Source organism: Vanacampus margaritifer, chromosome 1, assembly GCF_051991255.1.
Source record: "Vanacampus margaritifer isolate UIUO_Vmar chromosome 1, RoL_Vmar_1.0, whole genome shotgun sequence".
NCBI classification, from domain to species: Eukaryota; Metazoa; Chordata; class Actinopteri; order Syngnathiformes; family Syngnathidae; genus Vanacampus; species Vanacampus margaritifer.
In genome coordinates, this window is record NC_135432.1 from 54,083,904 (window position 1) to 54,111,196 (window position 27,293).

At 40.6% G+C, this 27,293-nt stretch overlaps 2 protein-coding genes and 1 pseudogene across 2 annotated transcripts in view; 2 read left to right on the forward strand and 1 right to left on the reverse strand.

The window, feature by feature from the left end:
• Positions 1 to 415: 415 nt before the first annotated feature.
• Positions 416 to 10,376, forward strand: LOC144038405 (cell cycle control protein 50A-like). Its single transcript, XM_077550934.1, has 7 exons — positions 416 to 903; positions 6,585 to 6,704; positions 7,304 to 7,411; positions 7,480 to 7,567; positions 7,649 to 7,792; positions 7,983 to 8,192; positions 9,314 to 10,376. The coding sequence occupies exons 1-7, from the start codon at positions 655 to 657 to the stop codon at positions 9,505 to 9,507; spliced, it is 1,113 nt and encodes a 370-aa protein (XP_077407060.1). The 5' UTR covers positions 416 to 654; the 3' UTR covers positions 9,508 to 10,376.
• Positions 1,653 to 5,549, reverse strand: LOC144038332 (uncharacterized; annotated as a pseudogene).
• Positions 10,377 to 13,851: 3,475 nt separating the features above from the next.
• col12a1a (collagen, type XII, alpha 1a) overlaps positions 13,852 to 27,293 on the forward strand; it is a 57,745-nt gene continuing 44,303 nt past the window's right edge. Inside the window, exons 1-13 of the mRNA XM_077551057.1 lie at positions 13,852 to 13,986; positions 15,094 to 15,199; positions 18,053 to 18,169; positions 18,274 to 18,417; positions 18,872 to 18,925; positions 19,826 to 20,089; positions 20,173 to 20,337; positions 20,516 to 20,689; positions 20,836 to 21,126; positions 21,228 to 21,830; positions 22,248 to 22,526; positions 22,600 to 22,875; positions 22,995 to 23,267. Coding sequence (XP_077407183.1) covers positions 15,130 to 15,199; positions 18,053 to 18,169; positions 18,274 to 18,417; positions 18,872 to 18,925; positions 19,826 to 20,089; positions 20,173 to 20,337; positions 20,516 to 20,689; positions 20,836 to 21,126; positions 21,228 to 21,830; positions 22,248 to 22,526; positions 22,600 to 22,875; positions 22,995 to 23,267 — 2,710 coding nt within the window. The 5' untranslated portion in view covers positions 13,852 to 13,986; positions 15,094 to 15,129. The remainder of the gene's footprint in view (positions 13,987 to 15,093; positions 15,200 to 18,052; positions 18,170 to 18,273; positions 18,418 to 18,871; positions 18,926 to 19,825; positions 20,090 to 20,172; positions 20,338 to 20,515; positions 20,690 to 20,835; positions 21,127 to 21,227; positions 21,831 to 22,247; positions 22,527 to 22,599; positions 22,876 to 22,994; positions 23,268 to 27,293) is intronic.

Sequence of the window (27,293 nt, forward strand, 5' to 3'; positions counted from 1 at the left end):
ATTTCTCAAACAGAAATCGCTAACTTAATTTTAAATGAAGTTTTGAATGAAATTAGATAGCCTACTGAATATAACATTCATTTTATGAACTTGCTTTTTTTCTGAAATATTTACATAATTGAATAATATTTTTTTTAATGATTTTTGCATAGATTCTACATTTTAAATTTATTTTAAAATAAATGCCCGGATTTTCAGAATGTTCCATAAAAGGAGCATCCCGAAAAGGCTCAGTTGTTCACGAACAAGGCAAGAATGGGGCGAGGTTCACCATTTTGTGAATAAATGCGTGCCCAGACAATGCATATATTTTATATGGATTATATTTATAAATACAAAAAATAATGTACTTTGCTGTCGCATATTGTTGGCGCATGGCAGTGTCAGTGGGCGTCATCGTGCACTATGGTGACGTCACCATTGCGTTTTAAAAACCTATCGGCTTTTCTACTTCCTGCTTCTTGGTGTAGGATGGCACCATTAAAACAGAAAGAGTCAAAGCTATCCCGAGCAGCTATTTAAGACTCAATTGCCTGACTTTAACTAGTCTCGGGATTTTACAAGTTTAAAATTTCGTGTCGTGTCTTTGGTGTGGAACAGAACGGGAAGTGAGCGGCTGTCCACGACAGTATTTACTCGGAGCGGATTGCAGCCATGATGGCGTCGAGCTACAACGCTAAGGAAGAGGACGGCCACCACTCAGGCCCCTCTAATCATGGCGGCGCAGGGGCCGTGAAAAGCAAGAAACCGGACAACACAGCATTTAAACAACAGAGACTACCTGCCTGGCAACCCATTTTGACGGCTGGAACCGTGCTCCCTGCTTTCTTTGTCATAGGTCTCATCTTCATCCCCATTGGCATCGGCCTGTATGTTACGTCAAACAACATCAAGGAGTTCGAGGTAGGACCAGCTTTTACCTTCCACTGGTCTCGTTTGCATCCTCCAGACAACCCCAGCCTCGTTTACACTAACCACTAACATTGCCATCAGCCTCGTAGGCCGACAGAAAGACCCGTAATGGCAAGCTAGTGTAGATGGCTCATCTGAGTGCGCTAGTACAGTAGAACATACAGTTCATAAAATGACTTGAAATTGAGTGTATGTTAATGTCATTGTTCTTTTAATTATGTCATGTAATGTGTTGGTAAACATTTTGAATGCAAATAATTTTAAAGTACATACAACGTTTGTCTTGTCCAATTCATCCTTGCAAGCAAGCTCAAGCTGTTCTATTTGTTATCAGTTAACAGTTATGTATGGTAAACAGTTGTTAATGTTTTGCTGCATAAATTAAGGAGCAGCCAAATTGTTTAATGGAAACAAATGAAACCGGCAGAGGGCAGATAAATATGTCTGCATACATTTATCAATTATTTATCTATTAATATTACTTTATTGATTGAGGGTTTTTTTTCCTAAAAAGTATAGCAACCACATTAAATTGTAAATGCAAGACTACTTTTACATTGCTTTTTAGAGCGTTTTTCATTAAAATTGTGTCTGAAACACACGCACTACCTTAGGGCATTGATGTCTTTAACCTCATTGTTACCTCATCATAATTGTGTGGCTGCAGAGTAGTGAAGGAATTGTATGATTACTATTTTAAGTGTAATCTTTGCGTGTTCAAAATCATTGTATCCGAGATCTGATGAAGAAGTTTTCCTGCAAGAATTTATTTAGAAGCTTCCAAAGACACCATTAAGACACCACGTCTGAATGCAACGTGATGACCTCAAGAGTGTGACAATTTACAGAACATCGACACATTTATACCAAAAAAGCTAAAAGGTTCCTCCTCCTGTCTCATGATTGAACAAAGGGCAGACATGTCATCTCCTAGATTGAACAAAGGTGTAAGGTTGATGGTAAACAGACATCTTTATACAGTTCCCCTTCTTGATTGGGGGAACAGAAGTAATCAAAATCTGACCCCAGACCTTCAGTCCCTAAATGACAAGAGACTCTGACACATCATGCACATTGCCCCTCTAACAGCATTTGAGGGTACAAAGATCAAATAAAGTTCACAAAATCACCATCCCACTGTATTCTTTTAAACACTCATGATTATATCACATTGATATGCCTATAAGTAAATTCAAAAACAGTAAAACATCAAATTGAAAATGTTAAATGTCTTCAGTCCTACCATTGAACTTCTATAAGTTCAAAAACCGGACATTTAATCCCACAATAGTCTAGAGAGAAAGTCCAGCGTGAATCTTGATCGTCGCAAAAATGAAGCAATGTTTATGTGTGGAGTTCAGAAAATAAGAATAGCAGGTGAAAGAGAGAGAGAAAGATAGATGGGCTTAGCAGTCAAAATTCAGTTTGATTCATTAAAAAATTCGGTGGAAGGGGCATAATAAATGTGAGGCATAACACTATGTGATGTGGTTAAGTGTCACGACGCAATAGCAGATGTGTCTGTCCCTCGAAGCCATCTCCTGGTGAAGGTCTTGTTGAATGAAAAGTGCGTTCGACAGTTGGTCAAAATTTTTTAAGAAGAGGCGTTTGTCAGCCTTTTTCCGAACCCTGGCTCACTGTCAGAGATCGCAGGAAAGGTCACGGGACTTCATTCCCAGTGTGACTCTTTCCTTGTGCATTGATGAAAAGGGGCATGTGATTCAAATCACCATTGAGTGATTTCCCCCTTTCACCAGCAGATTGACACTTGATCAGCTTTTCCAGGCGAATCAACTGTGCCCATCTTTGCCCATGGAAAAGGCACTCCAATGAATCTTCTTTCAGCGACCTCCTTCAGCTTCTTCTCAGTCCTCCTGACCAGCCGGGATGCTTGTTGACGCTCCTTTGACTCAATGTCGAGCTGCTCCTCCATTTGAGCGATTTTGGCCTCCAGGGAGGCGATGGTGGACTTGTACTTTGACTTGATGGTGCTTTCAAGCTCCTGCAGCTTCAGCTTCAGCTCCTTGTTTTGGCGATCCAGCTGGGAACGAGCGCCCTCCAGTCGCTGGACGCTGCTGTGCTCGGCGCCAAGCTCCGTGGTCAGCTGCTCCATCTGCAGTGTGGTTCTCTTCAGACGCTCGTTGATCATCTCGGTGTTGAGTAGCTCCTCCTCCAAATCTTCCTCCAACTGGGCTATGCGAGCCTCCAGCCTCCTCTTCTCTTCAGTCAGCAGAGCATTTTTAGCATTGCCGTTGTTAATCTCATCCTGCTCGTCTCTCTCTGCCTGCGTTTGTCTTTTGAGTCTCTCGACTGTGGCAAGATCCTCCTGGTAGTGCAGGGCATCTGCCTCCAAGGCCTCCAGCTCACGGGCTAGCGTTAGCGCCCGCGTGTCCTTCTCCCTGGCGTCTGCTTCGGCCCGGTCGCGCTCCTCGGCATACTGGCTGGAGATGGTCTTCTCCTCAGCCAGCATCTGGTCAAACTTCTTCTGTTTCCTGTCCAGGTTGGAAACCACCTGCCTCAGGTTGTCCTGGTCCACCATGAGGTCATCCAGCTCCCGCTGCAAACGGGTTTTGGTCTTATCCAATTTGTCGTAAGCGGCCGTCTTCTCTTCCAGCTGCTGCTGCAACGAGTCAGCGTCACGTTGGACGCACTTGCGAGCTTCCTCCGCGCTCTCCAGGTTGGCCGTCTCCTGATCCAACTTCTTCTTCATGTCGGCCAGCTGTGCCTGAAACGTAGCAGACCTGCTTCTCCACGTTTCTCTTGCTGCCCTCCTCTTCATCCAGCATCTCGCGCAGGTTGTTCTGCTCATCCTCCTGCTGCCGCAAGCGAGTGGAGATGTTGAGCTTCTGACGAGTCTCCTCTTGGAGCAGTTCCTGTGCATCCTGAAGCTGAGACTCCACTGAAGAAAGGTCTTTGCTGAATTTGATGTTTTTGTCCTCGGCTTCAGTCAGAAGGCTGTTGACATTGTCCAGCTCAGACTGCATTTTGGCCATCTTGTCCGCCATCTCCTGCCTCTGCCGTTCGCTGTCTCCAAATTTGACCTGAAGCTCCTGAACTTGGGACTCTGCTTTCTTGCGACGGTGCTCTGAATCGGATTTGCCTTGCGTCAGGGTCTTGAGCTCGATTTGCACCTCGTTCCATTCGCTCTCTAGGGCCTGTTTTGATTTCTCCATAGACATCTTGTTCCGCTTGGCCTGCTCCAGCTGTTCATTAAGCTCGTCAAAGGCCTGGTTGTGTTTCTGTCTCATGTCGGCCATCAGCTGCTCGTGGGCCTTGGCCTCGTCCTCCACAATCTTCTTGAGATCGGCAACCTCCGTCTCACGTTTGCTCCTCAGCTCCTGCTGTGTTCTCTGGCGTGGTGGGAGCGCTTCAATCATCACGAGCGTTGCAGCCTTTATCTGTACGCTCAGCGAAGAGTTCAGAATATGGACCGGAAGTTTATGCAAATCAAACCAGCCGGAGTCTTGATCAACAATGTCGTCCATTATATGTAGTAATTAGTCGTTTTTAATATTTATAAAGTCAGTGACGTCTCACTTATGATACTACGATATAACAGATCAAAAATATTCTCATTAATCCCCCCAAAAATATTATTATTATATATATTTTTTTTTTCTCAACAAATAAAATAAAACAATCTGCGCGACTTTAATAAATATATCCAGGATCTTCACGGACTTACTTCTCACACAGCAGTAATTCCTATATTTGCCGTGGAAATTCAATATCATATGCCTTTTAAACGGCGGAGCGCTCCTTTCAGCTAAACAAAATTATCCAAAAACAATAAATATCGCGATCTCTCGATTTCTTAGCAATAGCATTTATAAATAATAAAAGCTATGCGTCAACCTGTATCCCTGAAAATAAATACTGCTTTAAGACGATCACAAAGCAGTCTCTTGGCTCCTTCGCAGCGAAAAGTTGTCTCCAACTCTACATGTACTTAACAATTGCCTCAGAAATGCAGGGACTTACAATCTCTAAAATTCCTTCAGAACGAGACTGCCGTGTGTTTCCTGTAATTTTTAATAAAACGCCTGCTTCAGCCCGTTTGCAACAATCCGGCTTAATTGTGCACCATCATCGTAACGTTACGTACCTCATCTGCGCATGTGTCTACCAGCTGAACAAATCTATTCAAGAATCTAACGGTTTCTTAACAGCGGCGAGAAGTCCGCTGCGTCTACCTGTGCCTCTCAGTACCAAATTTATAACAGCGGCGTACGTACGCTGTGTCCATTTATACTTTTTAATATCAAAATTATTCAAGAATCTTTCGACTTCTTAGCAGCGGCGCAACCCGCTGCGTCTGCCTGTGTTTCCCTTTCAGCGAGACAACCAACGTAACGACACTTCCGTAAACAATGCTGTCGTCACCACGTACGTGTACAGTTCGAACACCGTAGTAAAATCCGAAATCAGGGACTTCGTGTCCAACACAACGACTTCAAATTTTACTAACACCTTTTCACACAGATCTCATCACAATGTAATTTTTCAAGACGAATACCAGCTGCAGCGACTCGAAACAGACACAATTCCTCAAACGTGGATAAATGTCCACTCACCGTAATTAATTAGGCGCCTGGAATTGCATCCGTCCGTGAACGCCACAGCTCGCAACGTCGCTCGTCGGGGTCACCAAAATGAAGGAATTGTATGATTACTATTTTAAGTGTAATCTTTGCGTGTTCAAAATCATTGTATCCGAGATCTGATGAAGAAGTTTTCCTGCAAGAATTTATTTAGAAGCTTCCAAAGACACCATTAAGACACCACGTCTGAATGCAACGTGATGACCTCAAGAGTGTGACAATTTACAGAACATCGACACATTTATACCAAAAAAGCTAAAAGGTTCCTCCTCCTGTCTCATGATTGAACAAAGGGCAGACATGTCATCTCCTAGATTGAACAAAGGTGTAAGGTTGATGGTAAACAGACATCTTTATACAGTTCCCCTTCTTGATTGGGGGAACAGAAGTAATCAAAATCTGACCCCAGACCTTCAGTCCCTAAATGACAAGAGACTCTGACACATCATGCACATTGCCCCTCTAACAGCATTTGAGGGTACAAAGATCAAATAAAGTTCACAAAATCACCATCCCACTGTATTCTTTTAAACACTCATGATTATATCACATTGATATGCCTATAAGTAAATTCAAAAACAGTAAAACATCAAATTGAAAATGTTAAATGTCTTCAGTAGACATCTCAAACTTTTACGTGGAACCGTCTGCGTTGCCATAGATAAATGATATTTAAAATCACCTCTGCCCCAGAAGTGATTTTGTCACCTGTGGTCATCATACCATACATGAATCAGAGCAGCAAACAAAGAGCTGTTTTTTTTGTTGTTTTTGCGGGGATGCATCATGCATGGACCAATGTGCATGTGTGCAGTCTGTGGTCCGCATGCAAGTCCTAAGCAGTGAAAGCTGAAGAAGAGTGTGATTTTCTATGAGCAGTGTCTAATTTAGTGCCTGTGTTGGTTCAAATGTATGCTCTCGCACCAACGTGATCACATGACATTCTTAGTCGCGCATACTGAAAAACAGCTCACAGTCTCCGATATTATTGGTGTCAACATCCCTATTCCCTCATATTTGCATTTGCTGTGTATTACGTGCCTTTTTCATTTACTTGCATTTTATTTTCAGATTGACTACACCGGTGTGGACACGTCAAGCCCATGCTTTAGTTGTGCCAAAAACTACAGCTGGGAGAGCACAACATCCTGCGTGTGCTCTGTGAATTTCACTTTGGAGCAGCCTTTTGAGGTGTGTCCTACCTACTACTACTGCACTCTCCTTGACACACTCTTCAATGAATAATAAATGTCTAGGTCCAGTATTGATAGGGTTGCTTCGAGTGTGTCGAAAGTAGAGCGAAGCCCACTGTCCAATATTTGATAGTGATGCTTGGTGAGTGACATGATTGAGAGGGAAAAGAAAATCTTTGCAGGCAGAAAATCTCCATTAACATCCAATTTTAGTTCAGGTAAAGGGAGACTCAAGGTTTATGATTGATTACTCCAATTTTGAAATATGCTTGGAATACTTTCTGAAGACTTTATTTTAAATATTGTTAATCATAAACATGTAGTTTTGACCAACTCAGAGCTGATTGCTCAGTGTGACCTGACCGCAAGTAGCATGCTGGTTTGTGGGAATAAGACTTACTACTACAAAAAAAAAATGTTGATGATTTGGATCCAAAAATGCTGACTTGTTCAGTCCTACTGTGTACGTTTTTCAAGTGAAAAACTTGTGGCAAGTCGGGCTGAGCCGGTTGTAGCTGATTGTTTCAGTGTAGTGGGAAAGTGACCAAAAATAACCTCTATTAATACCATCAGTAACAATGTGTTTTCCCTGTCCAGAGCAACGTCTTCATGTATTATGGCTTATCCAACTTCTACCAAAACCACAGACGCTATGTGAAATCTAGAGATGACAGCCAGCTGAATGGGGACCGTTCTGCTTTGACGGTATAGTTGTAAAGTCATCCATGAAGCAGATATTTTAATCAAATAATTAAACGTATTGCCCCTCACAGAATCCGAGCAAGGAATGCGAGCCTTATCGTACCAGTGACAACCTGCCCATTGCTCCTTGCGGGGCCATAGCTAACAGCCTCTTCAATGGTAAGAGAAAACCATCATTATGGCTCTTTATAAATGCTCACAGCACCGATGTTACGCAGTATTTCATATTTTCTTTTGCAGACACTCTGATTCTCTATCATATTGACTCCAATGGCACCAAAATCAGAATCCCTCTGGTGAAGAAGGGGATTGCTTGGTGGACAGACAAGCATGTGAAGTTTAGGAATCCTGGGGGAAACGACAATCTTACTATCGCTTTTCAAGGTAATTCTAGCTCTCTGTGCCATTTTTATTAAAAGTCCCTGTTGTTAAACTGAATACTACATCATTCTTAGTCTTTGCACATTATAAGCAGTTATCTTCAAACATGTATAGTGAATTCGGAAACAAATCTCTGAATTTCCTTTTACAAGGTCTTTAAAGAATTGACTATTTTGTTTGTGTTCTGTCTCAGGTACTAACAAGCCAGTGAACTGGAGAAAGCCGGTGTTTGAGCTGGACCCGGACGACCACGATAACAACGGCTTCATCAATGAAGACTTCATTGTGTGGATGCGCACGGCCGCCTTACCCACTTTTCGCAAGCTCTACAGGATCATCCAGAAGAAGTCCAGCTCAACCCCAACCCTAGCTAGCGGCAGATACATCTTGGACATCACCTACAGTATCCTTTTGTACACTCGTCAGCACAAATAAAGGCGTATGGTTGGTTATGACTAAGGAGAAATCTGATGATTCTAATCGCTAATGTGGTTATGCACTAGAAACAACATTGGCAAACCTGCACAATGTATATGCAATACAACAGCTGCAAGAGAATTATTTTTGCCTTGATTTAATATTTTGCAGTTTTTAGATTTTTTTTGTGTGTAGTATCGGCATCGGCAAGTACTAACAAGTAACATGCCGATACCGTTATTTCCGACACTAATATAGGACTTTGGATGCAGCATCTTGTGTCTTGCTTGTGTACGACGTTCACCAATGTGTGACGTATTCGCTGCATGCCGAGCCAAGATACCCTATTGGCCCTTGGAAGCTCTGAACCAATGGTAAGGCAGCTTTTTCATGTTAAAAAAACAAACAAACAAAACAACCTAGGTATCGTTACGTTATGGGCATGGGCCAATACTGCAAAACTCTGTACTCGGAATCAGTCAGAAAACGGTACCGGAACAACACTAGTAAACTGTCACATACATACAAAATGAGAACATTTGCTGGAAGCGCCTAATGTCACTCACTAGGCCACACCCCATACAGGCACACACATAGCAAATACTACGATATGTACAGTAATTTTTTTTAATATAAAGTACAGTGCTTTCGTTATTAAAAACTAGCAACAATTTGTGTTGTTTTTTGGGGGGCTGGATCGGATTGATGGAATTGCAATCAATTTTAATGGTGAAATTGTTGTTATATAGCTGTAAGTAAATTGAGTTAAGAGTTTGGTGATGGTGCAAATTGAACTCGTAATTCAAGGTATCACTGGATTATTTTTCAGCACATTTTGTTCCTTTTAAATGTTAACCTCGCTCTGCAAGATGAATTCCCCAAAGAATCCATCTTGTACAGAGCCCGCGGATTTTCACCGATCCGAACCACCAATCACAAAGCAACATTGTGTTTGGGGTCGGGATATGCAGCTGTGACGAAACCGTAGGAAACAAACCTTACATGGCGACAGAGGTGGACAAATGCATGGACGCTGCAATTAATTGTTCTTGCAGAATTATTCAGTTTCCTTTTTGTAGTCGTATTTCCTTAACGTTATGTAATCAGATTACCCTGTCCTGAGTTTTGACGGCCGCAAGCGAATGATCTTGAGCACCATCTCCTGGATGGGAGGGAAGAACCCTTTCCTGGGCATCGCCTACATCACCGTGGGCTCCATTTGCTTCTTCTTGGGCGTGGTCCTGCTCATCATCCACCACAAATACGACTCGCGCAACAGCAGCGCAGATATTCCAAACTAGATCCTGCCAGTATAGCATCCCTTCTGGACTGCGTGACGGTTTTCATGCAAATACACTGGTCATCTGCAAATGTATGTTTGTGCAAGAGCAGTCCCATGTTGTGTCATCTAAAGCTGTGTTTGAAGGCAGAGTACAATGCCCAAGTCTTGACTGCTTCAAGTTGGCTGCTGCGAATGTCATTTTATGTTTTATTTTTTTTTTAAATGTTCTATTTATCTCTATATCAAAGTATTTGTTGTATTGTAGCACAGCTTTGCAAATGGCTTAATTGTTGAAGGGCATGTGTATTGTATGTCAGCTTTTGTCCACGTCGTGTACTACAAAATGTCCTGCTGATGAATGTACAATTACATTACGTTGACATACGTCTGGCTTTGAGATGATGTTGAACCTGAAAATAGCCTTTCCTTGTGCATCGTCAAATGAAGTATATGCCCTCATAATGACCAATTATTAAAACTCACAGCTCACTTTCCATCTTTTCAAACATTTACAAAAACTGACAATCTGATTATTTATGCATGCAACTAACTTAGCACTCCAGTGTTACCGTGACTTGAGCTTACTGTCTGGATGATAAGTGGTAAGGTTTTTTTCATTACTGTTAAATTACATTGCACAACTACCGGTATGTCAGTGTTGACCAAATGATTTGCACTTATAAGAACCTTTATTTTGTCCAAAGTCAGCTGAGGCTCCACTCACCCATAACAAGATTAAGTGGTAGAAAATGTACACTTTTTATTTTCCCTCCAGTTTTCCACCAGTCGTTAAGACACCTTGTTATAATGTGGAGTCTCTTGTTTGAAATTGAAATGTTTGGGATTTTACAAGGCTAATAGGTTCCAATTAAAGAAATTGTCAATGTCTTTCGGATATTGTATTTTATTTCCACATCCACTATTTCATATATTTATGAAACTATTGACTCAGAAATCATCTGGTTGCCGGAGGCAAAGCTGATTCATGATGTAATTCTTACCGGACAAAGCTATTCCACGGCTACAGATACACTTGATAGTTTAATTTTGTTTTTCGAATGTGAATAATCATTCAAATCAAAGATGAAACCTGCAGCCACAGCGGAACTACTATAGTTGAGTAGTGTTCCCTCGCTATAACATGGTTCACCTTTCACGGGCTCACCTTCACAGTTTTTTTTTTCAGTATGTGTATATAATAAACGAGAAAAAAAAACATAGTAGGGGGGAGGATTTCACTTACCGCGGGTATATTATTGAACTTATGTATTTGTGGCTGAAAAGATAGGTTGTACTAGTCTACTAAAGCAGGCCATTTTAGAAGTTAACATGTTATTGACATTTTTAGTTATTCTGTTCAATCATGTAAATAGTACAGTTTTGCTTCTTGAAGTATTTTGTTAATATTGTGGTTTTGCTGTGCTATATCAATTGTCACAAGACTTTATATGTAATAACAGTGGTTGCCCACCAGATGTCCCTATTACCCATATATTGAAACCGAGTAAAAATTATTTGCTGTCAACTTTCTAATCGAAACAGTTACTGAGCCGTTGCAACAAATCCAGTCCATAGAGCTTTTCACTTAACATTAAGTAGCTAACTGAAATAAATTACCTAACAGAAAACAAATGGAAGGCATCACAGACTACTGTTGTAAGTGTTATTGAGCTGTTGTGTTCTGGCGTAGTTACGGCCTACAGTAACTTGAAAATTGTTAATTAAACGAGTTGTTAGCTTCACACTTGGCCTGATTAATCCGCCAACACTACAATTTAATAGCTGCGTGATGAAATACGGTAGTGATTATCACTCTGCATCACAGTTCTTAGGTTTTGGTATTCAAATGGGATCTTTATTTTCACACTCTCCTGTGTGGATTACTCCAGCTTCCTCCCCCCCAAAACACAGGTTAAATAAAAACTCTAACTTGCCCATAGGTGTGAATAGGAGCGTGGTTGTTCGTATGAACCCTATGATTGATTGACGATAAGTCCAGGGTTGACCCCGCCTGTCACCCAGTCAGCTGGGATAGTTCACCCAATACCCTAATGAAATACTTAAGCATCGAAAACAGATGAGTATTATATAAATATATGTTCCCAACAGAGGTTAGGATCCTTCGTAGTGTCATTTCACCCCTCTCCTCTTGAGTGGTGTTAAAGGTCACAGCTGCAAAGGAAAACAAGCATAAATAAGAAGCTATTATGAACATGTCATCCAAACACAAATACAAGCTGTTATGTCAGGAAACGATTAAGAATTAAAACAGTTTATTTGTGGGTCTGTGAGCACATTTTAAGCATGACACTTTTGTCAGACCAGAAGCTGTGATCATCTTAAATATGGCCACATGTTTAAAGTTGGCATGATGCGGAATGACACTATATTAAAAACAGTTATGCACAAGTGTACAGCATGAGTCAATCATTGCCATTCCTCTCCAGTCTAATATACCATCCATATATGTAGCCAATAGGGGCAATTTTTGGACTGCAAGGTAAGTGCTTCCCAGATATGAAAATGTGCTATAAAAGTGCCACTGTCAAGTGCACAAGGTAAGATTTTTTTCAATATAGGCTAGTGTATCCCCTCCCCTGTAAACACAGATGTCGCAAGTTAACAGTTGATAATAACACCAGCGAGTGTTATGTTCTGAAGCTTTCACTCTATAATCCTGTTTCAACAGGATGGCAATACTTAGTCATTTGTAGGGTGGATCAAATATCTGATACAAAAAAAAATCCCCCTCTGAGACTTGATGGGTCACGTCTGCGAAAAAACAAACAAAAAACTTTTGAGTCCAAATTGTTTTCAGAACTATGACCTAATGTATCAAATTCAAAAATGCCAAATCCTCCTGAAGGCTCCTTTTTGCAACAACCATCCCTCCATAGGCCCAACATCTTATTTTCTCTTGCCATTAAAGTGACACTTGGTCATTTTTGGCCTATAAATTTTGTGCCATTATTAGCCATACGGCATCAAATGTAGCTTTATCCGTTTGCATCATTTGCACATTTCTGTTCTGTTCTGTATTACAAGGCAATTACACACATCATAAATGTCCTAAATGTATATTTTGCATTTGGTGGGCCATGTATTTGGTACCTGGGACTTACCCGACTCCACCTTTTATCACCACTATTTATTACAATTAATTACAGATACCAACAATACTGTACAAAAACACAATAACAGCATACCACGAACATCATTTGGAGGAATTCGGAATCAAAATGTATCAATCAACATGACAAAAAGTTAAAATACGTAACTAAATTACATACTACCAGAGATCCTGATTATTAAATATGTACAGTTTTGCTAGTCAAAGTTTTGCTCTGACCAACCAATCAGAGGACAGAAATATTATGTTGAAGCCATCGCTGGCCTTTTGAGGACAGATTAGAAAACTGATTGGTTAAATAACCAGTCAATGTAGTTTGTGAAATGAAGTAAGATCAGGAAACACTACTAATTCTGAAGGCCCTGGGCAGATTAGATTCACGTACACGGCAACTCATACAGGCTAAAGTCTGATTGGACAAGCAAAAAAAAAAAAAGAGACAAACTTCAGTCCAGCCAAGATAAATGCTACAAAAAGAGATCAGACTGTTGGAGAAATAAAATTGACTTTTGGGGTGAGAAACTAATCTCATAAATGTAAATCTCATTAACTTTTTTTTATTTTATCTGTACTTTGTTTACAAGAAATTTATTGCGTATTAAAAATAAAATGGTGGTTATAAAAGAGAGTTTTTACATGTAGAAACGTGCTTTGGTTGCTTTCCAAGAAAACATTTCCTCCAGCAGTGACTTGTATTCACGTGCAGTTTTAAGTTTTGAGCTCTAGAGAGCACCAAAGAACAACGAGTCAGTGTGCGTTAACGCGTGATGAAGTCTTTGAACTTTCTTAACTAAACTGACATTTCAAACATGTCCAAATTCTCATGACAAGATAAGCTAAACGCTCTTCGTTTGATTACATCGTCGATGATGCCTAAAAGCATTCTGAGCATATTAGGTAAAGGCGACGGATCACCAAGAGCCCATCTGCTTCTTTTCCCTGAGCAAACATTTTGACTCATCACTTGACACATATCCAAATAAATTGTATTTCTCAGCTAGCAAAACCCCCGCAGCGCTGTCTGGCCAAACTGCTGTGAGGTCACGTTGGCGTTGGAAACTCATTAAACCGCCAGACCAATGGAATTTGAAGGGGGGAAAAAATGTAATTTCCAAGGAATCGCGCGGTCCCAGCAGGGGGACATATATCAAGTAACAGGCGGGGAAATTCGTCAGCGAGCAAAACGATGGCAAATTGAGAGTTGGGAACTGCCCCCCTATTAAGAAGCCGGTGGTGGAAAGAATCTTCCCACTTGGAAGGGAGCTTTTCCTCCTTGGACATCTGCTGGTGGAGCGCGCAGGAGCCAGAGAGGAGAGAAGGTGCACACAAGGCTTCATCGTTCCTTTTTTTTTGTGGCTTCTTCAGTAGGTGAGCCATCCAAATTCATATACTTTAATGACTTATTTGACACTTGGCGATTTTTGAAAATGTTTCGACAACTCTTCCAATCACAACTTTTTTTCTTTCTATCTATCTATCTATCTATCTATCTATCTATCTATCTATCTATCTATCTATCTATCTATCTATCTATCTATCTATCTATCTATCTATCTATCTATCTATCTATCTATCTATCTATCTATCTATCTATCTATCTATCTATCTATCTATCTATCTGGCATAGTTAGAGCTATATATTTTTTTGGTCTATTTTTGTCAATTTGTCAATTTTTGACAATTTCGCTATTTAAAAAAAAAAAAAATTGGGGGGTTGAAGAGGGGCCCATGGAGTCATTTGGCCCCCTAATGTTCACAGCTGTTCTGCTTTTGACGCAGCCCAATGTATCCTGTATGTTAATTTTGTGTACATTTCTATCCAGTGCAATAATTAAAAATAATAATAATACAATACATGCAAGTGCACTTTAGTTTATTACATTATGTTGCCAGTCTATTTATGGCTGTTCAAGCATATAACTTCTAATTGGTTAACACCTAGAGATTAATAAAATAAATATGTGTTAAAGTAGCGCAGCTGATGAACTTGTGGTTAGCACATTCGCCTGGCAGTTCGCAGATTCTGGGATAGAATCTTGCCTCGTGGTCTCACTTTGTGCTTTTTTATGGGTATTTTGGCTTTCCGTGTTTGCATAAAAACATGCATATTAGGAAAGTTAAAAACTGAGTTGCCAATAAAAAAAAAAAGCATTCTAATTGTGGCAGGCAACCGGACTATTCTATTAAAAAATAGCGGTGCAGAAAACGGATGGATATTTTCAAGTAAAGTGGTTTATAGGATCAATATGGGTAAAACGAGTTTTGAATTAATAGATGGCATGTTTCAAAGGAAGTTTATGTCTTAATAGTGGAATTATTGTGTTTTACGTTGGCTGCATCCTTTGTGTTTATAAACTGCAGAATTTCTAAGGGTTTAAGGTGACTAATTAAATATATCCATGGCATGCAGTATACACTTACGCCACATGGGGCGCCATTGCCTTGACTAACCATGAATGCCCGGCTCTTATTCAGACCCATTGATGCCCTGCTAACCCCCGAAGGCTAAACATGAAGACAGGGCTGTCTCTGGCCGCGGCTGCCTTGTTTGCAGTTCTGATATCCTCCATCGATGCTCAAGGTAAACTAAACACACCCGTCAATCACTCTAATGAAACACACTTAAGCACTTTCTCTTTCTTTAACTCCTCCCTTTCCTCTTTCACCAGTTCTGTCCAGTTGTTAGATTGCAAGGGGATAGCCCTTTATTTTAATGTCACTGACTATATATGACAACGTGTAATGGTGAAGTCAATAAAGTTGTTGTTATTCTATGTGTATGTGTGACTGTGTGACCCAGGGCTATTGTGGTGTATGCTGTCAGATTTAAATGCCATGACTCAATATTGGATCACATTTAGGCTGCAGTTCAAATGAGTTTTAGCTATTCATAGTAAATGTTACAATCTGGCAAATAGCAGCAAATCAACAACACATAATGGTATTCCATTTCCAACTTCTAATTAAAAGTCTTAAAACAGCAGGGCAAACACTAAATACGTCATCAAATGTAATTTTATTGCTTAGTGTTTCACCATTAAATATCTTATTTTCCATGGTGACATTAGCTAAATCCCAACTACTAGGACACTGGAAAGAATGATTAGACAATTTTAAAATAGTGTTGAATCAGTAACTCTCAGTGCATTAAAGTCATCACATTGAAAAAAATAAGTATAATTTCCAAAACATCAAGTATTTTACCATCCGATTTGACCTAAATTGATTTATCTGCAGTGATGATAGAAATTAGATGTCATTCTACATATTAAAACTATAGGAATGGTATTTTCTTATGTCATTTATTCTTGGTTGCGAAGGGGTAAAATGAAAAATGACTTTAGGTGCAAACATAGAAAATCATGTCAAATATGGTATGGAAACCTTGTAATTTTTTCCTTCCTTATAAAGCGATTTGGCAGTGTGAGTGGAGGCTAAGCTCTCTTCTCACATATCTCCACTGGAGCAATGGAAAGATGAAATAGGAGAATAGCAAATGAATCCTCAGACAGCACTAAGGCGCACAAAGAGCCTTTCTCGGCCTTCTTTGCGGGCTTTTGCGAAAACGCTGACTTGCGAAACGTATGGAAAGCGAATATGCAGTAATGTTTAATGTCAGCACATGTTGCCGAATGACTTTGGCGTTTTTCCCTGCCTCCTTGGGAGGGTCCGTGTTCTTTCCCCCCTCTACTTGGTCTCCCCTTCTGGCAGTAGCACAACCCAGGGTGGCTGACTGCCTGGAGTCTGAGGTTACTCAGAGAACAGTAGCCAGACACAGAGCGGGTGTCCTTTATTAGGAGCTGATGGGACATAACACCAATAGCCACAAGTTCCTAAAAACACACCAGAGACCACCTTTGGTCCTCAAGTCTATTTAAACTCCAGGAAAAGAAAGTATACATCAACAAAGGTGGTAATGGTTGCCAGTGAAGACTTCCCTAAACAATTCCCATTGAGTCATTTCCTGAACACACACGCATATTCACACCTTCATACCGTTGTTGGAGCAGTGAACTCGTGGAGAATTGCGTGGGGACACGGTCCATCGGGGCTCCTTGAGTTTATAAGCCAGGTTGGTGATCCTCCAAATCCCAGTTTTTACCTATTTGATGAGCTCCTGTTCGTCATCCGCCTTTGCATTCAGTATGTTCCCAAACTATGGCTTCCTTCCCCTAAAGTGTATTTTACAATGATATTCATGCAAAACTTTTATTAACAGCTTACTTGATTCCTAAAATTATCTGCATGCTCCCTTCTGACTTTTTTTTAAATTATAATTCTTCACAGTGCTTGAGTACATATTAGTAAAAGTCAGTTTAACTAATTGATAATACATTTTCTCACTCACCGCCATATTAGCACATATCTGACATTAATGTTATGCCAATGAGTAGGTTTATAAAGATGATAACACAACTAACATGAATGACAAATGAAACATTAAGCACTTTGAGAGGACTTTAACACATACCAATTTTCTCACACTTCCAACTATTAACATTGTTCTACATTTAGGCTTTTTAGGCTGCTACCTATTAAACGGAATATCATTCTAAAATATATTTGTCATCTGTCTGTGTGGTCCCAACTGTACATGGAGAAGCAAACCCATCAAAGTTGTTGAGCCGAACAACTTTCACATGTACATGATGCATGACGCTGTGATCCGAAAAATATGTCTTCTTTCCCAATGTGTCTGTTTTTTTTCAAGAGTGTGTATTTATTGCACATGTAAAAAAACGTGTTTCTGTCAATGGAAAAAGTGCACAAGAGTCTCATGTGACAAATTGTGTATTCTTTTTTAAAAGGTTTGCAATGGATGTGTGCCACTGGCTCGTATAAGGCCTCTTGAACCAAATAAACAACATGGAATATGTTTATATACTGTACGTATATAAAACATATGGTGTTCAATTGTGTCAAGACTTCAATATGGCATCTTCAGTTCCATTGTATAATCAGTAACTTGCAGTTGAGTTGTGTTTTTGTCATGCTGGGATCGACTTTGTGGTTTAAGTGGTTGCATGCGTTGTGATGACAGCACTCGGCATGTTATTTGGATGGTTCACGTTCATGTTTGCACCGTGGTTATGTTTGAGTCGTGCACATGTTATGTATGCCAGTGCTTGAGTTGTTAGCCTCCATGGTTGGGCGGCAACTCAAACAAATGCCATTTTTACTCCAAAATGGCTTCTCACGCTGTTTCTAGTGTTGTCACATTTCCTTACTCGTCACGTGACACATGGACATCAGTGCTTTGTGTCTGTTTCCCAACAACGAAACAAGCTCACTTCAGCCGTGAAGTGTTTGTCGTTGGGATCAATGTGAATGCTTGACTAGAAATTCCAACTTACATTTGATCAACAATATTACCACAAACATACATAACATGTGTATTTATTGTGTTTAATACTGCTTGATCTGTTATTTCCAGTGGATCCCCCTTCGGACTTGAACTTTAAAATTCTAAATGAGAACACAGTGGAAATGTCGTGGGTAAGGCCCTCGACAAGGACAGATGGCTTCAGAGTACAAATTACTTCAGAGGCAGGTCAGTAAAGACGGCATATTTTGGGGGCATTGAAACAGATGACATATTTTCCAACATATACAGTGCAACCTAACATCCTAATTATGGCTTTATTTCTCATGCAGATGAACCGACAAGAGACTTTGCCCTCAATGCTTATACCACGTCCACGTCAATCACTAACCTGACACCTGATTTGGATTACTCAGTGTCCATTAACTCCTATTATGGATCTGAGGAGAGTATTCCCATCTTTGGTCAGCTGACAAGTAAGTGAATTATTTTTTGGAAAGTTAGATTCTTAACATACACTTCATTTGGTACAGCTACAGACAAACTAATGAGATCCAATGCCAGAGCTGTACTGCTAATGATCAGCTGTATGTCTACATAGAAAACAATGCTCAGTTTAGATTGACATCTGGAAACCTCCAGAGATGAATGATGTATTTTGTAATTAAAGCCATATTCAAGAAATGTAATTTTCCTCATCCAAATTACATCTTCATCAGGAAGGAGAAGTTAGAATGATGTATTTGTTAACGTTTCAATCCGCTACTGTTTATGCACCAACATACAGTATGTGTAGCAGATGGTTCTGATTGTGCTGGCTTGTTTTTATGATGTGTTGATTTTCTTGCCTTCTCCTGCTGAGAAAATAACACAGTAAGGACCAGAGCGACAATATGCTCTGCTGACTGTCAAAGTGTTCTTGTCTTTCAGTCCAGTCCAGTAACTCCAGTGGACGTGTCAGGAGGCCATCGTCAGATGCAATCAGTAAGTATTTTTTCTAATGCCCAGCAAAATACTTACAGGACTTCTTCTCCATCCTCTTTTTTTCCCAAAATATTTTTTTTCATGACAGTATAATTCCCTCTGGAATATTTTGGTCATTTTACCTTCTGCTGGGCAGTCAGTAGTGAGCGCACAACGTTTCTGACAGTGGTTGGGAAGGCAAGCGTTGATTCCTTTAATTAACAGCAGTCTCTGCATTAAGAAAAAAGGAAAAGGAGGCTTCAAGTCAGAATACAAGGTTTCTTTTGTGCGTCATAGAGGGGGAAGACAGCAGGAAGGGGAGGGTGACCCAGCAATGACACGTTCATTGTACCCCATAGAAACAGGCACCATCTGACAAAGTACGTCATAGGGATTTAAACATCTTTAACAACCCCCCCCCTCACCTGTTGATTCTTCTGGAAACGACTTCCAGATTTCGCTTGCCCTTGTTCATGGCTAAGCACTCACTGTCTTTCACATTACATCATTTTCAACATTTGGTCAAAGAATTTGAGGTGAAAAAAGAGGGGCACATTTGGAGTGAATTAGACTGATTGAATTTCAAGTCCACCCACAAAAGCATCAGAGATTGTAATGGATAAACATTATTCTAATAGAAAATACAATCTACTATAAACAGAATTTTGCAGAATATAAAAGTGAATATTGCAGCTGGGACTTTTGGTAAATATTTAGACCACAGGGCTGCTTCAGGGTGGAATGACTATACCAAACCCACTCTTTGGCACACATGCATATTTCTTTTGGTGTCAGAATCCACATAGGAAGAAAATAGTAATTGTAAAAATATTCTTACACTCAGCCCCAGGTTAGGCCGGTCCAAATTCTACAATGTGAAAACTCTCATTTCTGACCCATTTCAATTTTTTCTTTCTGCAGAATGCTCAGTCAGTGCTATTGCAGATTTGGTCTTTCTGGTGGATGGCTCATGGAGCGTAGGCAGAGACAACTTTAAGCACATCCGTAGTTTTATCGCTGGCCTGGCTGGGGCCTTTGACATTGGCGAGGATAAAACCCGAGTGGCCGTGGTACAATACAGTACGGACACTCGCACAGAGTTCCCTCTTACACGTTACACCAGGAGAGGAGACTTGCTCCAAGCCATCAACTCACTGCCATACAAAGGAGGAAATACCATGACAGGTGAGGAGCTCCTCAGTCTAGTATATTCCACACAAGAATGTAAAGAAAGTAAAACAAATATATGGAATGTCCTTTATCTTCAGGTGATGCCATTGAGTACTTGCTGCAAAATGTCTTTACGGAGGAAGCTGGATCCAGGAAAGTTTTTCCAAAGATAGCCATGATCATCACTGATGGAAAATCCCAGGATCCAGTGGAGGAGCATGCTAGAAGACTTAGGAACATTGGAGTGGAAATATTTGTCCTAGGTATGTTTTTCACAAAGAGTTTTTATTTTGCTCTCCCATGTGTCCTATCAGCCTGTTCTTGGAAACTTCTTGACTTTCCACTGAAGGTTCATTGTAAGATGCCTGTCATGAATGCTACACTATAACCAGAGCATCCTCCGAGTTACAAATTTTTTTTGCTTCTCATTTTCCATCTCAGGTATCAAAGGTGCAGATGATGATGAACTTAGAGAAATGGCTTCCACTCCATATGCCAAGCATGTGTACAATGTACCCAATTTTGATATGATCCAAGATGTCCAGAGAAAGATCATCACAGAAGTGTGCTCTGGTGTTGATGAGCAGCTCAGCGTTCTAGTCAGCGGTGAAGAAAGTAGGTCCAAGATTCTGCTTATAAAATACATTGCTTCACATTATTATTAATGGCCTGGAAAATGTTGTTTACAACACAACTGGAACGCTATCGTAGTCTCCAAGTTGCTGAATTCTTTTCTTGCCTGGTCTGATTCCTTTCCCCAGTGGTGGAGCCAGCATCCAACTTGCAGGTTACGGAAATTGCATCAAAGTCAATGAAAGTGACGTGGGATGCCTCTCAGGGATATATCTCAGGATATAAACTTGTCCTTCTTCCCATGTTGCCTGGCATGACTCGTCAAGAGTTGTACATAAGCGCTACACAGACGTCCATCAATGTACGTGATCTCTCTCCTGATACTGAATATCAGATAAACCTGTATGCCCTTAAGGGTCTGACACCAAGTGAACCCATTATGGCTATGGAGAGGACACAGCCTGTCAAAGTGAGAACAGGTGAGAAGATTTGTTTGTGTGATTTATTGTCATCCCTGTCGTTGATGTTACTTTGTGGTAAAACGCCAATAACTCAATTGTTTTGCATGTTGTCATTCTAGAATGCTCTCTGGGAGTGGATGTGCAGGCTGACGTGGTTCTGCTTGTGGACGGCTCATACAGTATTGGATTACAAAACTTTGCCAAAGTCCGTGCCTTCTTGGAGGTACTGGTCAATTCCTTTGACATTGGCCCCGACAAGGTCCAGCTTAGTTTGGTCCAGTACAGTCGAGATCCACACACTGAGTTTGCGCTCAATGCCCATCATGACATCAATGCGGTTGTCAAAGCTGTCCGCACTTTCCCTTACCGCGGAGGCTCCACCAATACTGGCAAGGCCATGGCCTACGTGAAGGACAAGATCTATACCAGTGCACGTGGTGCAAGAGCCAATGTCCCTCGTGTCATGGTGCTGATCACAGATGGAAAGTCATCAGACTCTTTTAAGGACGCAGCAACCAACCTGAGAAATAATGATGTGGAGATCTTTGCTGTTGGTGTGAAAGATGCAGTGAGGTCAGAGCTGGAGGCCATTGCCAATGAACCGTCAGAAACTCACGTCTACGAGGTGGAGGACTTTGATGCCTTCCAGAGGATTTCCAAAGAGCTTACCCAGTCCATCTGTCTGAGGATTGAACAGGAACTGCTCAAGATTAAAAAGAAGAGTAAGTTCCAGGATAAATGATTTTAACATACCGATTAGGAGCTAAGATTAGGCTAAGTATTTGTTTGCTGTCATGTTGAGCCATGATGTATTTGTCTTTCGATTTTCGGAATACAAAACGTCTGTAAAATACTATGACGCATGCAGCTCTACAACAACAGCAATTAAAGGATACAGGCATGCTTGATTACTTTATATTTTCAACCTTTTAAGATGGACATAATTACAGGACCAAATGATGGCCCATTACTATGGACGATACAAATATAATTAAATTCCATACTGTAGTAGAATAATTAAAGTATATCAATCGAGGCCGACAAATACTGAGTCTATAGTACAACATGTTCATGATGCTACTAATTTTCAAACGTCATGTGCTTTAGCCCACTAAATATGTTATAATTTTGTTTGTTAGGTCTGCTTCCACCCGAAAACTTGCAATTCTCTGAGATCACCTCCCGCAGCTTCCGAACTACCTGGACCGCACCCATTTCCGAAGTGCTGTCTTACTTGGTGCGATTCCGTAAGGCTGAAGATGTCACCGGGGTCTATATTACACTGGCTGTTCCCAGCGATACTACCACAGCTGTTCTGCCACATCTTACCCCCCTCACTACATATGAGGTCAATGTCTTTGGGCAGTATGAAAAAGGAGACAGTTTTCCTTTGACTGGTGAAGAAACTACACTTGAAGGTAAGCTATTTGCCTTCATTTGGACGGTTTGGTATACATCATATCATAACATGGATTTATCTTACCTTTACAGAAATGGGGAGAGTACGGAACCTACGAGTTACAGAGGAGACAACCAGCAGTTTCAGGGTATCTTGGAATGCTGCTCCAGGATCAGTTCTCAGATATCGCCTGACATACGTCCCACTTAGCGGTGTTGGGGAAATACTGGAGACACAGACTATTGGAGATGAGACAACCATTGTACTCCAGGAACTTTTCCCCATCACCACCTACCGTGTGTCTGTGACTGCTGAGTATATCACAGGCATGGGGGATGAACTGCAAGTGGATGGTACAACCAAAGAAGGTGAGCCAAGAACAGAATACAATAATGACTATTTATAACAATACTGCACATCAATTCTGAGAACTTGTCATCTGGTGCAATGAATACTAATAGGCTATTTCATTTTCGTTTGCCCTCAGTAATTGGTTCGCCTCGTGACCTTCGGGTGTTTGATGAAACAATCAATACCATGAGACTAACATGGGAGGCTGCTCCAGGAAATGTTCTCCAATACATCATTGCCTTTAAACCTGCTGAGGGAGGTGAGAGGAGGGAGGTCACCATCAGAGGAGATACAACCCAGGCTATGCTCAAGAACCTCCAACCAGACACCGAATATGAGCTGTTTGTCAGCGCACGTTATACTTCTGCTTTGGGTGATCCTCTTATAGGGACAGGAACAACATTAGAAGGTAAGAAAGAATGTCACTTTATTCATCTGAATTTAAGTCTAGAAAATGGTGCCATCAGTGGTGTTGTATGGGTGACCAGAATCTGAGATGGGTCAGTTATTTGTGTTAATCATTAGCCTTTAGAGCTACCATAGTTCTTACTTTTGTTTAACAATGTAGAAGTGCCCCAAATAAGTAAAGCTTGTATCTCTTACAGCAGTCGTGTCCAAACTGGGTCCTCGAGGGCCGGAGTCCTGCAGGTTTTGAATGTTTCTCTTCTCCAACGCACCTGAAACTCATCAACAAGCTCTGCATAAGCCTGCATTGGAGCATGGAAACATCCAAAAACCTGCAGGACTCCAGCCCTCGAGGACTAAGTTTGGACACCACTGTCTTACAGCCATGTCAGACATAAACTCTTAAAATGAGTGCTGTTCTTCCACTTTTTTAAATCAAAACTTAAGACCCTACTACGACTTCTACTACTACGCATTCAGATTTTTTTCTAAATTGTTTAACCCCCACCCTACACACCGAGGCCATCACCCTCTCCATCCCACGCTACACCACTGAGTGTGTGAAAGGCATAAGAGACATGCAATGGGGTTATATGCTCAACAAATCACTGGTGCTTGGTTTATACATGTATTATCACACTCCGGGCAGTGCGATCCATGCATGCTTAGGAAATTAAGCTGAACTAAGTTTTATTCATGAGGTTGTTGCTTTTATAATGTGCTATGATTGGAAAGAACATTTTGGAATGCAGCACTAGACCTAATTATTTTGGCACCGACTGTAGGTTTAATGAGGAGGAAATCTTTGGGGGATGCTTGTAAATCTGGAAAATGTGAATGGCTTGCAGCAGAAAGCCTGCACTCTGATCCTGTTAGATCTTGGTTTGTCTGCCAGTTGTGCCCCATACAGTATATGGGTATATTCAGTATACAACCATGTAGAAGGTAGCCTACATATTGCCTACTACACGCTAGTGCCTGGACTCGGACACCAAATACGCATTTGCATATTTATTTACCAATTAACCACCAAATCCTGAATCCATTCAAATGGGTTATTAATTGTACTTTTGCTGAAAAACACGTCATAGTCCAAAAAATGAAAAATCCAATTTGAGCATAATGGTAAATGGAGTGCACTTGTTGTACATAGCATTTTATGTACACCATATGTTGTCCAAAGCGCTTTGCCAAGCCTCATATTCAATTTCTTGAAAACATATTGGAGTGTACCATGCTGTAGGTGGCCAACGCGCTAACACAGCTGTGCCAACCATCATTAGTTAAAAATGACTTAATTTCACCTCCAGGATCCCTCGCAGTACACGGGCAAACGGGTGTTTTTTAGTTTTTGGTAAAGTTTTAAATCCATCCATGTCGCAACAGCTAGCTTGCGCAAAGCTAACATAGTAGGGTTCCTCTCTAGTCCAGCGTTCTTTGTGTAAGTACATCATTAGAGGCCAGCAGTGAAGTTACGACAAAGGCACTGCCTAGATGGGCTTTATTAGGTGATTGCTTAACATTTTAATACAATAATCATTAGCTGGCTAGACATTGCCGTACACACGCAAACACTCAAACATTTCCGGGTGTTGGGTCTCAAACATTCTGGGACATTAGTACACACGGCAATAAGCTACAATCTATTCTTATTCGAATCCGAAAATTCTGATTCAGCATTCATTTATAACGGCCAATTCACATCTTGATTTGAGTTACCACCAATTTGTACGGAGCCCTACTAAGTCTACAATACTGTATGAATATATTTGTATAATCTTCAAATGCAGTTTAATATGCTAAGACAGTTTTGAAATACATGATCTCCATCTTTGCCAAAGAGTAATATTGGAGCTCACTGCCTCATGAAAGGAAATAAAATAAAGTATTAGTAACAGAATGGCAGGAGTGTTGTGGCATTATGAACAACAAGTAAGGCATTGTTTCCATCAGAGAAGAATGTCAGTTCCATTTAAATGTGTATTAAAATAAAGGTAGTGGTGAAAAATCTGGGCTCTGCCGGTGAGAGCAGTCATCATAACTTTCCGCGGTAAGGCCACATATGCAACAGAGACCTTATTGAGAAAGAAGTTGGATATAATTGTATTTTATTATAAGATCTGATTGAAATTGATATTCAAATTATATGTTGGACGTGAATTATGCTTTAAGATTTTAAAATGAAAATGAAACAATGCCTGGCCCTGCAGTAAATGGTCTCAGCCTTCTGCTATTGATGACACATAAACACATTAGGTGCTTTCCATTCCTTTCCTAACCATTATTGTATCAACAATGTAAACATTTCACATTCCTCAACTCAACACCACAATCATGTAGTTGCAGCCCAGATGCCTTTGGGTGTGGTAATTTTGTGCAAAGTTTAATGTAAACAAAAATCCCCTTGTGTTTTCCTTCTTGACCAAAATGACACTATTATAGTTAACTTCCACAAGTCAAATATGTGCCGTCACTAGCTGCACACCCCCATAGGAAAAGGCCTGATGACAAAGCACTTTGTTTAGGCGGCTCTATTAAGCTGTCATGATCTCAGCATGCTCTGAACACTGATCTCATTGTCTTTAGGGGTCACTTATTTTGAGTGACCCTCCCTGTGAAGTCCGTGTAGGTGGGCTACACAAAGCAAGCTCTTATGACAAAGCCCATATGGTGGTAGCCAACACAGAAGCCAGGGAGTAGGCAGAATTCTTACTCTGAAATGTCTACGAGGGCAGAACACTAACCAGGTGCAACTGCAAATAATATAATGAAATGTGCCATTCAACCATGAACAAACACGATTATTTACTTATGAAGAGGCAGTTCTGTCTATAATGGAAGATGTTATAAATGGGAACATCGGAAACGTGTGTGAGCTGTCCCAAGGGTGGGGCAAAGGACTCCCAAGGACCTGGGAGAGTGAAGATGAATAGAAAGGAGTGCTGCATTTAGAAAATGCTTCAGGGTGTCCTGGAAGATTGACAATTCAGCCTGTATTTTGCGAGGTCATATGTTCAGGTTTCAAGCTTGGTAGCAAATAAAGTTGCCTTTCAACATGTAATTCCATATTTGTTTGGTTTCTCTAATTTACAGTATTTGATATTGTTTTTATAAATTCATTTTTATCTGCATGTATGTATATCCTTCATGAGAGGCTCTGTCTGTGGCAATGCTGGTCCGATGTTTGTCTACGTTAAACTGACCATCTTGCTTGGAAAACAATGTCATATTTGTGTTTAAAATGCATATCATAAAAGTAATATAAGTAAAGAAGTAAGCTAAATTAAGGGTGACATGCAGAGCTGCGATGTGACTTTCAACTTAGAGAAGGTGAAGCTTGGACGTGTCAGAACTTGGTGCCTGTGATTAGTCCACAGCTCAGTGGCCTAATGGCATTTAAAATAATGAAGGTAATTATAAGTGCATGAGATAGTGCTGGTGCATTTTTGTGGCTGCCGTTTCTTTGTTTGGATAATGAGCTTTAGGCATCTTGGGTTGCAGATGTAAAGGCTATGCCAGCACACGCCCCACAGGGAAAGCTTTTTTAATATTCTTTAGTTGTGTTATACCAGGTTTTATGAACGTGGGTAAGGCTTTTGTGTGAATTTATCTGGCTTTTACTTACTTTTAATTGTACTTTTGTCCAAGAATATCAATGATTCAATGACCATGATTCGGAGAGTAGGTCTAGGTCTGGTATGATGAAAACACGCCTGCTAGCACTTTAACAGTGAAGTGCTTTTTAAATTGGTTTATCGTATGAATCACTATGACTAGCACATGGTCCAAACAATTGGTTTGCTGACTGAACAATATAATCGGGATGCCAGGGAAGGACTTGCATAATAGTGAGATAGAATATTGGGGCTAGCTAATTCAGCTGGAACTTGGGACACAAGGTTCAAAACCCGGCGCTGACCCAGGTAAACCGCAACATCTTTTCTCCTTAGTTGTCTTAATTTGAGAATACCACTCTATCAGCAAGCCACCGGATCCTATTGAATGTTTTTATCAACATACAATTACAGTA